Raw genomic sequence first — 16485 nt, 5'->3', positions numbered from 1 at the left:
TCGCGACGTCGTCCGCTCGCGCGCCGTGGCCTCCTCGTCACGCGCCCGCCGCCGCCTTCGCGCGCCCGCCGCGTCGAGGCGCGTCCACCAGCGTCGCCTGCCCCCATCCCCCCGGCGGCTCGAACCCCGTCGGCGGCGGCGGTTCCCTCTCCCTGGCCGCCGCCTCCTTCTCGCGCGGCCGCCGCGCGCGCATCAGATTCTCCACTCGCGCGCGCCTCGCGTCGTCGTCCTCGCGTCCCCACGCGTCCGGTCGCACGAGCGCGCCCACCACCCGCAGCGTTCCTCCCGTGGCGTCGTGCGATGCGGAGACCTTCACCTTCGTCGTCGCGACCTTCTCCGGGGCTTCCCACCCCCCGGGCGGCGCGTACCCGTCCGGCGCGTGCAGGTCCGGCCCGCGTTGGGGCACTCCTGGCGCGAGTTCGCCTTTGACCCAGCCGCGCTCTCGGCGCGATATCGCGCATCGTCGCGCGTGCGTCGCTCGGTGCGCGTCGCGGCACTCGCGACCGCAGTACTCCGCTTCGCCGCACCTCGCGCATCGAAAGTGCGGCCGCTTCGCGTTCGGCGGCTCCAGCGCGAGGCACACGACGCATCGCCCGTCCATCGTCGCCGCGACGGGGGGGCGGGGCGCGCGGGAAGCGCCGTGCCGACTGCTGTGACGAACACGCTCGCCGAACGGCGCTGATGAGGGCCATTCCATACAAAAACAGTGCACCGGTCAGTTGAAAGGGGGAGCGATCAAATGTTGAAACCGAGCGGTGGGTGAAAAACTTTTGTATAGAACGCACCTCTGAGAGTTGACCGTTTAATGCGTGGCAGCGCGTCAGGTCGAATCCAAACGACCGAACCGCCGCGGTCGTCGCGCACCGCACAGCGTCGTCGCGCGGTCCGTCCGACGCACGATGTCCGCGCCAGCATCCGCGGCCCCGTCCGCGCCCGCGTCCGTCGCCGCGCCGCCCACGCCGGGCAGCGTCGCGCCGTCCGCGGCGCCGCCGCCGGAGCAGCCGTCCGCGTCGATTCCACCGATGCCGCCTCCGCCGCGTCCGCCCACGGGGACTTTCGCGTACCCGTCGATGCCGGCGCTGCCGCTCGGTGGGCCGCCCCCCGAGGTGCTCGTCTCCCCGGAGCACATGCACGCGTACGCGGCGAACTGCCGGCGGACGCTGCACTACGCGGTGAACGGCACGCTGCTCGCGAAGCGCGACCACATCCTGCATCAGATTGGGCGCCTGCGCGCGAAGATGCTCGAGGTGGCGCACGTCCGAGGGGTAATGGAGCGCGACATTCAGAGCGAAGCGAGCGAGGCGCTGCAGAGGCTCGCGTCCGCGGAGGCGCTGAAGCAGATGAAAGTCCAGCGGGAGGTGGACGAGCTCGCGAGGCACGCGGACGCGATCAACGTCCTCGCCGCGGAGGTGGAGGCGGTGACGTCCGCGCCGGACGCGATGTCGTCCGAGTTCCTCGGACGGTACCGGGTGCGAAAAGTTTCTTTCGTCTGGCGCTGTCGGTTTTCAAATCGAAATCGAAATCGAATCTCCCCCCCCGGGGCTGCCGTCCCGTCCGCTGACGCCATCCCCCCTGACGTCATGCCCGCCCGCGCGCCCTCCTCCTTCGTCCGCAGGCGATGTACGACGCGTGCGACCGCTTAGCGCGACGATCGCTCCCGGAGCCCGCGGAGGTGAACGCGCTCGACTTTGAACGCGAAGCGCGGGTGTACACGGCGGCGTCGAAGGAACGCGACGCGTTGTCGCGTCTGTTGGCGGTGAAGGATAACATGATTTGGACGTTAGTCGAGGAGCGCGACGCCGCGAAGGAGGAGCTCGCGGACGCGCAGCGGGAGATCGATCAGCTCAAAGAGGAGCTGGACGAGATGCGAGCCGCGGCGGGGCAACACACGGTGGTGTACGCGGAGGGCGCGGCGAGTGGGGAAGCCGCCGAGTTGAACGAAACCGCGCACGTCGAGAAGGCGTGAGGTGCGTTCTATACACTGGTCCCCATACGATCGCGTTGGCGTGGTGAACGCCGATCCTTTAGGACTTTTCCCGGCGTTTCTCTCCGCCCAGGGTCCCACGCTTTCAATCCCCGCCATCGACGCCTTTCAACTCCAACTGACGCCTTTCAACTCCACCCCGACTTTCGCTTGTATAGAACGGCCCTGAGCGAAGCGCGAGCTTTCGCTTTCGCTCGCGAAGCGAAGAGCGAAGGCTGGCGTCGCGACCCTGCAGGTCCCGCGCGTTAACTTATATCGTCGATAGTTCCATCCCATCGCGGGCGGAGAGCGGAGACGCGAGCGTAGACGTGAATGTGTAAAAATACGTAAGCTCGTTCGCCCGTTCCGTTCCGTTCCGTCCCCGTTCGTTCCGCGACGTCCCCCCGCGCTCCCTCCCCCGACCTCCCCCCATCTCGTTCACTCGTCGCCGCCGCCCGTCGACGCGCGCTTCTTCGACGCGCGCCGACGGTTCATGAACCATATCTTCACCTGGTGCGACGTCAACCCTACCCGTTCGCCGATCGCGTCGCAGTCGTCCGCGCCGGGGTTGGTCTTCCCGCTCGAAAACGTCCTCTCGAGGCTGGCGCGCGTCTCGTCGCCGAACCGCGAAGTTTTAGTAGACTGTTTGCCCGCGGGGGTGTTGCTCAGCCGCCGCGACTTTGGCGACCTCGGCGAGGTCGGCGCCGCCGACGTGGACGACCGCCGCCGCTTCTTCGACGCCGACGACGGCGTCTTCGCGCGCGGCGCCTTCTTCGGTCTCTTCCCCTCGCCCGTAGTGACCATCCCCGACTTCGGGGACGCCGGCCCCCACCCCCCTCTCCTCTCGTCGTCGAACTCGCCCTCGAACGCTTCCCCGTCGCCGAACATCTCGTCGTTCAGCTTGCGGTAGTCCACCTTCGCGCGCCGCCGCTTCCCCACCACCACCTCGGGCTCGTCCCGCAACGCGCGCTCGAGTCGCCGCCTCGCCGAGTCGCCGCCCGAGTCGTCGTCCGAGTCGTCGTCCGAGTCGTCGTCCGAGTCGTCGCTCTCCGACCGCCCGCTCCCGCTCAGAGGCTCGTCCTCATCGTCCTCGCCGTCGTCGCTCGCGGCGTCGGCGCCGAAGTCCTCGTCGTCCTCCTCGTCCGACGGCCACTCCTGCTCCATGATCCCGCCGCTCACAACGCCGCCGTCGCCCTTCTTCGCGGCCAGGGTTTCGTTCTCCTGCCCGGGCCCCTCCTTCTTTACATCCGCCTCCGCCTCCTCCGGGAACACGTCCGCAAACGTCGCCTTCCCCGCGTCCAGCTCGAGCTCGAAGTCCGCGTTGAGAGTGTAGAAACAGTCCACGCGCGCGTCGCACAGCGCGCACAGCCACCCCTCGTCGCCCTCCGGGATGTCCTCCGTTCGTACCGGAGGGACGCAGCACCGTTGATGAAACCCGCGGTCGCAGAACCCGTCGCAGAGTAAGATGTCGTTGTCGTCCGTGCTCTCGCCGTCGCCGCACGCGCAGCAGAAGACGTCCTCCGCGTCGAGCTCGCCGTCCTCGTCGGTGATCGCGTGAAGATCTCTCGCGCCGTCCATGGCGAGGTCGATGTGTTTGAATAACTCGCGCACGCGGAGCTTCGCGTTGAAGATTTTGATCTTCGCCTTTCGAATCTCCTCCGCCGGTCGCAGCTTCTCGCGCGACGCGCCGCGCCAGCCGTCCATGTCGTACGCGTCGATCATCGCGTTGAGCTGGCGGATCGCGGACAGCTGCGAGTGGATCTTTCCTCGCGTGCGCTTGTACTGCGAGGAGTGTCCAAGGAGGCGAGATGTCGGGGTGGGAGGGACGCGGTGAGTTGGCGAGACGACGCCGACGAGATCGATGCACGGCGCGACGGAAGGAAACGACGAGTCGCGTCATCGCGAATCCGACGCGAGCGCGCGAGGGAACGGACGGCGGCGGCGGCGCGCCGCGGAGGACCGAGACCGACGCGCGAGTCGATCGCGACGAGCGAAAGGCGCGCACCTCGCTGACGTCATCGACGTTCGCGCGCTTGCCGTTCTTCCTCGCGCGTCGTCGACCGCCTCCTCCCCCGCGCGTCGTGTTCGCGTCCGAGGCGACGTCGTTCGAGGACGATGCCGCCTTCTTCTTCGCGTCGGCGGCCGCGCGCTTCCTCGGCGCCGGCTCGGGCGTGAACGCGACCTTCGCGACGCGCTTGCGCTTCCCGAAGCCTTGTCCGCTCCCTCGCGAGGCGATCCTCGGCGGCGTGTTCCGTCCCAGCGGCATCGCGACCGAGGGCGACGCCGCGCGGAGCCGTCTGTCGCGCAAACCCTCGCGCGATCTCGAAAGTCAAACCAGGCACCGCCGCTGACGAAACGGCTGCGGCGAGACGACGAGCAGAGCGTGACACACAATTCGTCGCGTCGCGACGGGGCGTCTTCACTCGCCCGCGCGGCGTCCTTTCGACCCCCCACCGCACCCAACCTTAACCCGTCGCGATGAAGGTCGTCGTCATCGGCGCCGGCTTCGGCGGCCTCGGATGCGCGCGCGCGCTGTCGAACCCGCCCATGGCGGACGTGGACGTGACGATCGTTGACGCGAAGGACGCGTTCACGATCGGCGGCACGTGGGAGTACGCGTGGAGCGGCCGCGTCGCGGACGCGGACACGACGTGGAAGCTGGAGGACGCCAAGGCGAACTTCCCGGGCGTGACCTGGAAGCTCCGCACGAGAGTGGAGAAGCTCGTGCTGTACCCGTGGGACGACTCCAAGCTGCGTCACCTGCTCCTGAGCGACGGCGAGGAGCTGACGTTCGACGTCCTCGTGCTCTCGCCGGGCGTCGTCGGCGACGCCGCGGCGATACCGGGGATGTCCGACACGCTGGACGTGTACGCGCACGACTCGATCGCGAAGCAGCGGCGTGACCTCGAGCGCATGATCGCCGCCGCGAAGGCGCGGCAGCGAGCGCACGACGCGGACGCGGACGCCGATGAAGCGGGGGCGAAGAAGAAGAAGAAGAAGAAGGGAAAGCTCGCGATCGCCATCGGCGCGACGCCGTACAAGTGCCCCGTCGCGCCGTTCGAGGTCGCCTTCATCGCGGACGACGCGTTCCGCGCCGCGGGGTGCCGCGACGAGATCGACATCGTCGTGACGTCGCCCGTGCCGTGGCCGCTGCCGGACCCGGCGAAGGAGATCTTCACGCGGTTGATGCTCGAGAAGGGCGTCGAGTACGTCCCCGAAAAGAAAATCAAACGCGTGACCGACGACGGGCGGTGTCTCGAGTTCGACGACGACGATCAGATCGCCGCGGACGTCGTGTGGTCGGTGTACCCGCAGATCGCGCCGCCGTTCATCCACGCCGCGGGGCTCGCGGCGGGCGGGGGCAAAGGCCCGATCGGGTTCGTCCCCGTGGACCCGAGGACGAACCTCATCGGTCCCATATCGAGCGGCTGCGAACTCGCCAAGGAGGGGCTGCGAGACGTCTACTGCGTCGGCGACTGCGCGTCCGTCGTCGTCGGCGGTTTAAACCCGAAGCCGCAGCCGAAGGCGGGCGAGTTCGCGTGGCAGATGGGTGAGATGGTCGCGCACCGTATCTTGAAGACGGAGGGGTACGCGCACTCGCGCGTGGGCGCGTGCATCGCGGAGTGCGGCGGCGGCGGCGGCGTGCTCGTGAAACCGGATTTCACGGAAGCCGTCGCGGACCCGGGACTCGGCGCGGTGCGCGTGAGCGTGGAGGAGAAGGCGGCGCCGGAGGGCGAGGACGCGAAGATGGCGTGGGTGAACAAGTACGTCGAGTTGATCTTCGGGGGGAAGGGGCGGGCGTTCGTGGCGGCGACGAAGGCGGCGTGAGCGACGCGCGACGACGCGCGAGAGAGAGGCGAGGCGCGTTGTTATTTACCTCCCTTTGACCCGCGCTGCTTGGCTGCTGCCGCCGCCGCGCGCGCCTGATCACTGAAAAAAATCTACAGTACAACTGTAACTGTCCCGCCCGCACTACGATTTGAACCCGCCTATTCGACTCCCGCCGCCTTCGCGGCATAACGCGCGACGGCACCGCCGCGCGGGTCGAGGCGGGGACTTCGACTCGAAGCGCGCGACCGCGCGGAGACGGACGCGGCGCGTTCGAGAGGACGTCGTCTCGGGTGGGCGTCGTTCGTCGCGCGACGAGGAAGAGAGAGGGCTTTTCGACGGACGACGGTCGAAGCCGTCCGCATCTTAGCCCGCCCGCGGAGTCGCGTCGGGGTCCCGCGTCGCGATGGCGCTCGGGGCGCGCGACAGCCCTGGCGCGCGCGAGGTCTCCGCGCACGACGCGACCCTCACCGACGAAGTCCAGAAGCTCGTCTACTGGATCAACTCCCTCCCCGGGAAGCGTTGCTTGCTCGCGAGCAAACCGAAGCACCTCAGAGACGGCGAGTGCATCTGCGAGCTGACCGCGATGCTCCTGGGCGCCGCCGCCGCGGGGGGACGCCCGCCGTCCAAGACGAGCCCGCTGAAGAAGCAGAGCGACGTGGACAGGCTCGAGCGCGCGCTCGATCGTCTGTGCACCGACGCGGGGCTGCGTCTGAGCGGCGTCGGCGCGGGCGACGCGCGATCGCGCGTGCTCCTTACCATCTCGAAGACCGCCGCGCGCATCGCGCGCGGGGACCCGGAGACGACGCTGCACGTCCTGAACTTCCTTCGCACGGCGCTGAAGCACGAGGCCGCGATCGCGGACCCGAGCCTGAGCGCGGGGAATATCCGAGAGGATCGCGCCGCGCGCGCGACCGCCGCGGTCGTCGACGATCGTTCCCGGCGACGTGAGTTGACGGCGACGCCGACGGCGGGGGAGCCGGAGCCGCGGAAAACCTCGCGACCGACGTCGCCGGCGTGGCGCCCCGCGGGGTCGCCTCGCGTGGACGCGAGCGGCGCGATCCCGCCGGAGTCGCCGTCGCGGCGAGCGCTGGAGGCGCTCGAGACGCTCTCGGGCGCGGCGCGCGCGCGGAGCCCGAGCGCCGCCGCCGCCGCCGACGCCGCCGCCGCCGCCGCCGCGCCGCCGCCGACGCCGACGCCGCCGAGCGCGTCGAAGCGCCTCGGCGATCTCGCGAGGTCGGTCAACGGCGAGGAGGACGACGACGACTCCGCGTCTCTGAGCGAGTGGAAGCGGCGCCGCGCCGCGCCGCGTAAGAGCCGCGTCGAGCGCGAACGCGAAGAGGAGGAGGCGACGTTGGAGAGCCAGACGACGCGCGCGAGGGACCCTCGGTCCTCCTCCTCCTCCTCGGCGGCGGCGCTCGCGGCCGCGTCCGTCGCCGCCGCGCGCGCGAAACGCGCGGAGGCGTCGGAGCAGCGACCGTGGAGCTACTCGCGCACGACGTACGCGTATCACCACCAGCCGAGCCCGACGAAAAAGGGCGAAGGGCACGGCGGCGCGCCGTCGCCGCCGCCGCGGGTCGCGCCGCCGGTCGGTCGCCTGTCGTGGACGGGACCGAGCCAGACGCGCGCGAGTGTCGCGGCGCCGCTGTCGAAGGAACAGAGGGACGTGCTCCTGTGGCTTCTGAAGCTCGGGCTGGACGTCCCGGGCGCGAAGACGACGCGAGGCGGCGACGTCGTCCGGCTTCCGAGCGCGACGGAGCTGGAGAAGGAAACCTCGAAGGGGTTGCTCCTGTGCGACCTCGTGTCGCTGCTCGAGGGCGTCTTCTTAGGGACGCTCATCGCGCGCCCGAAGCACAAGAAGGAGTCCATGCACAACGTAAACAAAGCGCTCGCGGTGCTGCGACGCGGCGGGAAGATGCCGTCGACGTTTCTGTGGAGCACGACGGACGTCGCCGCGGCGGATCCGCGCGCGGTGTGGGGTCTCCTCCGCGACGCGAAGACGACGTACGGGGGATCGAAGCCGGGGAGACGGAAGATCCGGATCTCCGACCCCGGCGGGTCGACCCCGCGGCGCGTCGTTAACGACGTGAACGCACCTTTCGCGTCGCCGACGAGGCGGACGTCGAAATCCCCGGGGAGGTCGAAGAGCGCGTCGAAGAGCGGGTTTCTTCACACGACGCAGCAAGTTCGGAGCGCGGAGAGAAACTTGCGTCGCGAGCTCGACATGGAGCGCGAGCTCGCGGAGCTGCGCGGGCACTTCGAAGGCCTCGGCGGCGCGGGGTCGACCACCGCGAGCGGCGCGTGGCGACGCGCGACGCCGAGGAACGCCAGCAACGTGTCGACGCCCGTGCGAGAAGCCGCGGCGAAGGTGGCGGCGAAGAGAGCCGCGGCGAAAAAAACCACCGGGCCGTCGCGCGCCGCGTTCGCATTTGACGCCGACGCCGCCGGCGCGCGCGCCCACGCCGCGCGATCGCGATCCTCCTCCTCCGCGCCGCGCCGCGCGTCGATGCCGTCGCGCCGCCCCGTCTCCCGCCCCCCGCGGTGCCCGTCCGCGGACGCGTCGGCGGCGCGGAGACCGCCGTTCGTGAACAGCGGATACGTCTCGCCGAACGCGCGGCGCGTGCTGTCGCCGCCGCGGTCGCGGTCGCGGTCGCGGTCCGCGTCCGCTCCGAGAGCGCGCGCGAACTTGTTCGGGGGCCGGTATGACGCGGCCGAGGGGAGCGGGGATCACTCGCGGTCGTCCTCGCCCGGGAGGCCTTCGTCGCCGATGGACACGTCCCCGGATGGCGCGCCGCGACGCGCGTCGAAACCGGCGGAGCCGCGTCGGAGCGTCGCGGAGACGCGCGCCGCCGCCGCCGCCGCCGCGGGGAACGTCCCCGTGGTCTTCGAGTACAACCCGGGGCCGCCGCCGCCGCAGCCCGGGGTGCAGCAGCGCGACGACGAGGTGAGGGAGTGGCTCAAGTCGCTGCGGTTGGGCGTGACGCCGCGCGAGGAGGCGGCGGAGCTGCTCGCGAACCCGCTGCGAAACGGCGTGCTCCTCTCGGACGTGATGACCGTCCTCGTCGGCGCGCCGCCGTTGGGGCGGCGCGAGCGTCGCCCGCGGACGCTCACCGCGGCGCGCGCGAATGTAGAGCGCGCGCTCGTGCCGCTGCGGACGATGCCGGACGCGATCCCGCCGTCGTTGACGTGGTCGACGGAGGGGACGTTGAAGGGGATGCGCGAGAATATTTTCGGATTGCTTTGGCACGTCAAGCACGCGGTCCCGGAGCAGGCGTCGTTCGCGCGCGCGCCGACGACGAAGCTGAAGGCGTCGCGTCGGTCGGCGCCGAGCTCGCGCGGCGCGTCCGCGCCGGCGTCGCCGCGGACGTCGACGGGTAACGCGCACGGCGCGACGGTCATCACCCCCGGGACGACGATCGACCCCGCGGCGGTTTTGGAGGGGTTCGTCGATGACGCCGTCGTGACCGGCCCGGCGTCGCCGATCGGCCCGTCCGCGCGCCCCGGCACCGGCAGTGACTGGCCCGCGGCGGAACCGGACCTCGCGAAGACGTCCACGCGCGTCTACCAGTACGTCCCGATCCCCGCGAAGGCGGCGAAGAAGCGGACGAAGAGGCCCTCCGAGCCCCCGACGGCGTTCAACGCGGTGGACCCTCGCGCGGGTCGCGCGGTGAGCGGATACGAAGCCCTGCCGTACTCCGACCCGGACGTCAAGCGCCTCGAGAGCTCCATCACGCGGTGGCTGCACGCGATGGGGTTGCTCCCCGACGGCGCGCTGCGCGCGTCGTTCGCGGCGCTGTGCCCCGAGATCGCGAAGGGCGTGCTCCTGTGCGACTTGGTGGAAGCCGTGGAGGGCGTTCCCGTCGTCGGCGTCACGAGGAACCCGAAGACGCCCGCGGTGGCGGAGGCGAACGTCCGACGCGCGTGCGAGAGGCTCGCGAGGCATCGCATGATGTGCCGTCGCTTCTTGTTCAACCACGCGGACGTCGCCGCGGGGATACCCGGGATCACGTTGGGCCTGCTCGAGGACGTCCGAGCGTTTTACGACGGCCTCCCGCCGCGGACGGCGACGCCGACGTGCGAGCACTGGACGGAGATGACCCCGTACGCGCCGTCGGAGCCGCGGGCGGCGCCGTCTGGGGAGGCGCCGGAGATGCAATTCGGCGGGCACGGGGTCGGCGCGGGGGCGACGGCGTCGCCGCCGCCGTCGCCTGGACGCGTGCTGCGACGCATGGCGGAGGCGGAGCGAAGCGGCGCGCGCGAAGAAGAACGGTGGAACCCCGCGGACCCCGGGGACCCCGGGGACGTCGACGACGACGGCGACGAGATCGCGTCCACGGGGTCCGTCGACTTCGCGTCGCGCGCGGCGATGTCCCCGCCGAACGGCGCGACGACGACGTCGTCGTCGGACGTGTTCGGGTGGAAGGCGAGGAGGGAGAACGAGGACGACGACGGCGCGGACGTCGGGTCGGCGACGCGCGATGCGTCCGCGGCGCAGGACGAGGCGCTGAGGAACCTGTTCGGCGACGCCGAGGACGAGGTGGACGAGGGCGAGACGCCGCCCGCGCGGCCGACGCGGATGAACGCGGCGATCGACACCGCGGCGAGGAAGGCGGCGGAGGCGGCGACGCGTCTGGACGCCGGCGATGAGGAGGAGGTGGACGACGACGACGAGCTCGACGCGCCGCGGTATTCGCCGTCGATCCCGACGCGCCCGACGCGGATCGGCGCCGTCGGCAGGGAGGACGTGTGGCAGTCCGAGAGCTTCCCGAGGCGGCGCGCGAGCGCCGCGGAGGTGGATCGGAACAGGGAAGCCGTCAGCGCGAGGAAAGCAGCCGCGGAGGCGGAGGCGGTGCGAAAGTCGTACACGGAGGCGGCGGCGGCGGAGCGCGAAGCCGCCGCCGCCGCCGCCGCCGCGGCGGCGGCGGAGGCGGAGGCTGCGCGCGGCGCGGACGCGATGAAACCCCCGGTGAGTCGCGCGAGCAGGAAGAAACCCGGACCCGGCGACGGCGCGTCGACGCGCCCGGCGACGCCCGCGAGCGTCTCCTCTGGAGGGTTCGTCGCGACCTCCGCGACGGCGGCGCGCGCCGCGTTCCGCGCGCGATCCGCGTCCCCCGCGCGGCGGCGCGAGGACGAGACGCACGGCCGCCCGCCGTTCAGCGTCGCCGCGAGCGCGGACTGGGGACCGTTCTCGAGCGCCGCGAAGAGACGGCTCGCGTCGTCCGCGAGCTCGAGCGGGAGTCGCGCGGGCGGCGCGGGAGGAGGACGGACGCCCTCGTCGTCGTTCGATCCGGTCCGCCGCCGCCTCGCGACGCCGTCGACGGCGCCGCCGCCCCGAGAGAGCGCCGGGAGAGTCAAAGTCAGCGGCTGGAGCGACCTCGACGTCGAGGCCGCGCGCATCGCGCGCTGGATCGACTCCCTCGGCGTCTCTCTGCGACGCAAGGGCACCGCGCTGGCCGCGCTGGCTCCGACGGAGAGCGCGCTGGAGGCGCTGTCGGGGTCGCCATCGCCCGCGGCGGAGCTCGCGGAGGCGTGCGGCGACGGCACGCTCCTGTGCGAGCTCGTCTCCGAGCTCGAGCACGAGGCGATCAAAGGCGTGACGTGGGACCCGAAAGCGCGCGCGTCGGAGCTGCACAACGTCAAGAAGGCGCTCGCGAAGCTTCGCGACCAGCCCGCGATGTCGCCGATGCATCTGTACTGCGAGAAGGAAATCGTCGCGCGCGACGCGTCCGTCGCCGTCGGGCTTCTCGGCGACGTAAAGGCGTGCGTGGCGTACCAGCGCCGCGTCCAACGCACGCCGAGGAGCCGTTGATCGATCGATCGAACGACGTGGTTTAGTTCGTTCGCGACTCCTATTTATTTCGCTCTATTAGTTTCTAATACTACGCCTCCTCGTCTCCCGCCGCCGTCTCCTGCCGCCGTCTCCTGCCGACGTCTCCCGCTGCCGTCTCCTGCCGCCTCCTCGTCTCGAACATCAAGTCCGTGCGAAGGATGTACTTTGGCGCGGCGCCGAACACGGGCGACCCCTCGTGTAGCATGGGCTCGTACGGGAACGGCCTCGTCTCCCCCGGCCGCGCGACGCGGTGCGGGAAAAAGAGCACGTCCCCGAGCCCGCCGCGCACGCGCGCGACGCGCTCGAACAGCGGCTTCGCGCCGTTGCCGACCGCCCACGTCTTCCCGCGTCGGCTGGTACTCTTTTGATCGCCATCCCCATCTTGTATCGGGCGATAGAACGTCGTCGCGCCGCCCTCGTGCGCGTCGCCGTTGAGGTACACGACCACCGTGTACGCGCTCGCGAGATGCGCGACGCCGTCGGTCTCGGTCGCGATCTCGCGCGTCGAGTGCTTATCGTAATGCGGCGGCGACGCGGTGCCGGGGAGATACCGATAGCACCGCAGCGCCGGGGAGAACTCGAGCCCGGGCGCCGCGAGCGCGGCGTCGCCCGCGCGCGGCGGCAAATGCGGTCGGCACCGCGCCGCGATCGGCGCGAGCGCTCGCGCAGCCTCGTCCTCGTCGGCGAACCACGCGGGCTCGACCGGGACGAACTCCGCGCCGTCGACGCCCGCGGTGGCGGAGATCAACGCGAGCGGGTCGCGCGTCGCCGATGCGAACGTCGCCGCGACGTCGCGCGTGCGAATCGCGCGCGCGGCGGCGGTCTCCCTTCGCGGCGCGTACCCCGTCACGGAGCCGGACGTCACCGCGGCTATCGCGGACGCGAGCGCGACCGGCTGCATCGACTCCGCGGTGGACGCGAGCGCGGCGCACGCGGCGGCGTGGACGACGCCGCGGAGGACGAACGCGCCGGGGACGCCGGCGACGTCTTCTCGGGTGATTTCCCCGGGCGTAGGGTTTCGCGGGTTAGGGTTTGGGGGTGGTTTCGGCGCGTCCTCGCCGTCCTCCTCCTCCGCGCCGTCGCCGTACCGCGCGCGAAGGAAGCTCCACTCGCCGTGCCGCGCGTGAGGCGTCCGCGCGGGCGGGGCTTCGCTCGCCTCCGCCTCGAGCGCCGCGACGTCGGATCGAAACGTTTCGCCCGCGAGATCTCTCGGCGCGACCTCCGCGATCCCGTCGCGAACCCTAATCCCATCCGCGACGACGATCCCGCACGCGTCGAGCGCGTCGAGCGGCACGCGCGCGACCGCGCGCGGGTCCGCGCCGTGCTGCAGCAGCGCGCGGTACATCTCGCGCGCGCGCGAAGCGCCCGCGCACTCCGTCAGAATTTTCCTCGCGCGCGCGTCCTCCTTCCACGCCTCCTTCCGTCCCGCCTTGTCGCTCTTCGGCAGCGCGCGCAGCGTCGCGGCGGCCGCCTCTCTCGCCGCGAGCGCGTCTCGCTCCGGGGCGATCCGCAGAAATAGCGCGCCCGCGATGTGTAAGGGCGTCAGTCCGAACCCGCCCGCGGCGCCGCGTTGGTTCACGCATACGTTCCCCTTCTTCGTCGACCGAAACGCCTCGCCGTCGAGCAACGCCTTCACGACGTCGAGCTGCGCGTACGCGACCGCGACGTGTATCAGCGCGCCGCCGCCGTTATCCTGACACGGGTAGTACGGATCCTCGGCGAGTATCGCGCGAAGGAGGTCGACATCGCCGGTCGCGGCGGCGGCGTAAAAGGTCACGGGCGGGACCCTCGGCGTCGCCGCCGCGGCGACGCGCGCGAGGCGCGCCCTCGTCGCCGCGTCCAAGTCCGTCTCGCGCGCGTCCGCGTCCTCCTCCGCGCGCGCGTCGCGCTCGCGCGCGGCCAAAAACGCGCTCAGCCGCGCGTCGCCGGCGAGACGCGCGAGGTCGGACGGGGCGAACCCCTCGTTGTCCGGCGCGAGGTGCGACGCGTCGACGAGCGGCGAGCGCGAGCGTTCGACGCCGACGCCGTCGCCGTCGATCGCGCGCGCGTCGTACCCGAGGAGCCACAGGCACACGGCGCGGTTCCCTCGCTGCGCAGCCTTGTGCAACACGCTGTGCCCGTTCGCGTTCAGAAGCCGAAACGTCACGCCTAACGACCGGACGTATTCGCACGCGGCGAGCGTCGCGTCGTCGCCCTCGTCCTCGCCGCCGCCGCCGCCGCCGCCGCCGCCCTGAACGCACCACATCGCGGCGTTACACCCGAACGCGTTCGTCGCGCCGTACGAGCAGTCGCCCTCCTCCGCGAGCCATCGCATGACGCGGACGTGCCCTCGCCAGCACGCCCACGCGAACGCGGTCGTGCCCTCCCCCGTCCGCGCGTCTACGTCCATCCCGCGCGTCTTCACGAAGTACTCGCACACGTCCAGATGGCCGTTCCGCGCCGCCCAATGCAGCGCGGTGCGGCCGTGATACGCCCTGCGGCCTCTCTGCGACACCGTCTTCGGGTCGATGCCGCAGTCTTCGACGAGGAAGCGGCACGCGGGAAGGTGCCCGCCGCCCGCGGCCCACAGCAGCGCGCAGCTGCCGTGACGATCCGCCGCCGCCGCGGGGTCCCATCCGTTTTCGGCGACGAGCCTCCGTAACGTCTCCACGTCGCCTCTTCGCGCGGCGTCTAAACCGGGGTCCGAGAGCGCCTCCACCTTGCCCGCCTTGACGAGCGCGTCGAGGGCGCTTCCTCCGTCGCCGTCGCGCGCGGCTTTCAACCCGGCGGCCAGGTCCTTCGAGTCCTTCGTCTTCGTCGGAGACGCCGCCGCCGCCGCGTCGCCTGCGTGGTGAAGCGATCGGTCAGTCGAACGTCTTACCGGTCAAACGTTGAAAGGGAAGCGCGGGTGAAGAGTGACGACGGGAAAAGTCCTTAAGGAACGGCGTGCACCACGCGAACGGGGTCGTATGGGAAGCAGTCTCACCTCCGCCGCCGTCGCCGCAAACGCCGCCGCCGTCGCCGCCGCTCGCCGACCCTCGCTCGTACACCCCCGTGGACAGCGCGTTCCGCTCGTCCTCCACCGCCTCTATCGCGGTCGCGTGATGCAGCCCGTGTCGCGTCTTCTGATGCCACCACAGCGCCCTGTCCCCCGCGACGAACCGGCCGCACGACGCGCAACGCATCATGCCTCGCCGTCGCATCTCGTCGTATTTCGCGCGCGTGGTGAGGTGCATCACGCCGCTGTCCCCCGGAGACGCGCGCGCGTCGACGAGGAGCTCGGCGCGCGCGCTCGGGGGGATCGCGTCCGCGATCGCGGTCGCGAGCTCGCGCGGCGTGAGGCGCTTCTCGACGCCGTACGCGGACGTCAGCGCGACCGTCTTCGTCTTCGCTCGCGACGACGACGACGACGATCTCGAGCGAGGCGAAATCTCGCCGCCGCCGCCGCCGCGGCCGGAGCCGGGCGTCGACGCTTCGCCGCCGCCGCCGCCGCCGCCGCCGCCGCCGCCGTCGCCGCCGGCGGCGATCGACGTCCTCTGCTCCGCGTAGAGACCCCAAAACAGCGCGACGGCGACGTGCGACTGCAGGTCGCACGCGTCCGGGGACGCGGACGCGCGGCACCACGCGTTGGACGCCATCGATTCCGCCGCGTCCGGCGCGCGCGCGAGCGCGGCCGCCGCGTCCGCGTGTATCTCCGTCGCCGCGGCGAGCAGCGCGTCGCGGAGCGCGGACGTCGAGGTGGCGTCGAGCGCGCCGACGCCGCGCGCGTCGGCGCCGGCCATGCCCCTCGCGCTCGCGTCGTGTCGTCCGAGGCTCGAGGACAGAGCGTATTTGATGCGAACGGTGGAAACGCACACTTCAGCAGTCGGCACCGAACCGGTGACGATGACGCGTCGCGAGGAGACGACCGAAACGAACCTACGTCGTGGCGCTGACAAGACGTCCATCGAACCTACGCGCGCGACTCGACTCGACTTACGCGCGCATGACGCCGCCGAGGTACGCGCCCTTCTCCTTCTCCTTCGCGCCGACCCCCCCCGGCCCCTTCCTCGGCGCCGCCGCCGACGCGGGATCCACCTGAAACACGAGCGTCTTCGCTTCGCCCTCTTCCACGTACGCGTCGCACGCCTCCACCGCCGCGCCGTCGTCGCCCCCCTTGCCCTTCGCGAGAAGAAGCGACTCGTGCGGCAAGGTCTTGAAGTGCGTGTACCCGGGGAACTCCCCGGGCGCGAAGTCCAACGACGCGCGGTAGACCAGGCCGCACCTCGCGGCGACGCCGACGACGTTCCACGACGACACCCCCGCGTCGGCGGACGCGACGGCGACGTGAATCTCGCCATCCGGGACCGACACGAGCGCCCTCGCGCGAAGAAAGAACGCGGTCAAGACGTCCTGGTTCGCCTTGACCGCGAGGCTACCGATCGTTCCGACGCCGCGGTCGGGGAAGTTGAACACGACGCGATCGAACGCGACGCGCCCGCCGCGACCGCCGCGATAATCGTCGTCCCCGCCCCGGTTCCCGCCGTCCCCGCCCCGGCCATCCCCGCCGTCCCCGCCCCGGCCATCCCCGCCCTCCCTGCTCCCTCCGCGCTCAAACTCGCCTTTCCACCACGCCCTCGCGACGCGCTCTAACGCGCCGTCCTCCTCGACGTCGATCCCGAACCGCACGCCCGCGCCGGACGCCTCCAGCGCGTCCACCACGTCCGCGGCGTCCGGGTACGCGTCGAGCGCGAGTCCACGGCGATCGAGCGACGTCGCGAGCACGTTCGCGCCGTCGCCGTCGAACAGCGTCGCGAGCGACAGCGCGAAGGAGAAGTCGCCCTCGCCGACGCACAGGATCGTCATCCCGGCGTGGTAGCCGTGCGGGAGACCGGTCTCGGCGGCG

General features: G+C 71.4%; 6 protein-coding genes across 6 annotated transcripts; 3 read left to right on the top strand and 3 right to left on the bottom strand.

The window, feature by feature from the left end:
• Positions 1–37: 37 nt before the first annotated feature.
• MICPUCDRAFT_59358 (uncharacterized protein) lies at positions 38–601 on the bottom strand (the record flags this gene model as incomplete). The annotated part of the gene is made up of 1 exon (XM_003059695.1): positions 38–601. One exon carries the CDS (start codon positions 599–601, stop codon positions 38–40), a length of 564 nt encoding a protein of 187 aa, XP_003059741.1.
• Positions 602–899: 298 nt separating this feature from the next.
• Positions 900–1966, top strand: MICPUCDRAFT_47677 (uncharacterized protein; the record flags this gene model as incomplete). Its single annotated transcript, XM_003059982.1, has 2 exons — positions 900–1469; positions 1616–1966. The coding sequence occupies 2 exons, from the start codon at positions 900–902 to the stop codon at positions 1964–1966; spliced, it is 921 nt and encodes a 306-aa protein (XP_003060028.1).
• Positions 1967–2401: 435 nt separating this feature from the next.
• MICPUCDRAFT_59356 (uncharacterized protein) lies at positions 2402–4229 on the bottom strand (the record flags this gene model as incomplete). Its single annotated transcript, XM_003059694.1, has 2 exons — positions 2402–3745; positions 3969–4229. The coding sequence occupies 2 exons, from the start codon at positions 4227–4229 to the stop codon at positions 2402–2404; spliced, it is 1605 nt and encodes a 534-aa protein (XP_003059740.1).
• Positions 4230–4441: 212 nt separating this feature from the next.
• On the top strand, positions 4442–5791 carry MICPUCDRAFT_59355 (uncharacterized protein; the record flags this gene model as incomplete). Its single annotated transcript, XM_003059981.1, has 1 exon — positions 4442–5791. The coding sequence occupies one exon, from the start codon at positions 4442–4444 to the stop codon at positions 5789–5791; it is 1350 nt and encodes a 449-aa protein (XP_003060027.1).
• A 2767-nt stretch (positions 5792–8558) lies between these two features.
• On the top strand, positions 8559–11049 carry MICPUCDRAFT_65372 (uncharacterized protein; the record flags this gene model as incomplete). Its single annotated transcript, XM_003059980.1, has 1 exon — positions 8559–11049. A coding segment is annotated over one exon (2491 nt), but the record flags the coding sequence as incomplete, so codon positions are not given.
• Positions 11050–11110: 61 nt separating this feature from the next.
• On the bottom strand, positions 11111–15382 carry MICPUCDRAFT_59353 (uncharacterized protein; the record flags this gene model as incomplete). The annotated part of the gene is made up of 2 exons (XM_003059693.1): positions 11111–14444; positions 14482–15382. 2 exons carry the CDS (start codon positions 15380–15382, stop codon positions 11671–11673), a joined length of 3675 nt encoding a protein of 1224 aa, XP_003059739.1. The 3' UTR covers positions 11111–11670.
• Between the last annotated feature and the right edge of the window lie 1103 nt (positions 15383–16485).

The sequence above is a fragment of the Micromonas pusilla genome (assembly GCF_000151265.4).
Source record: "Micromonas pusilla CCMP1545 genomic scaffold MICPUCscaffold_7, whole genome shotgun sequence".
NCBI classification, from domain to species: Eukaryota; Viridiplantae; Chlorophyta; class Mamiellophyceae; order Mamiellales; family Mamiellaceae; genus Micromonas; species Micromonas pusilla.
The sequence above is the reverse complement of the archived record's forward strand: the minus strand, read 5'-3'. Positions and strand labels throughout refer to the sequence as shown.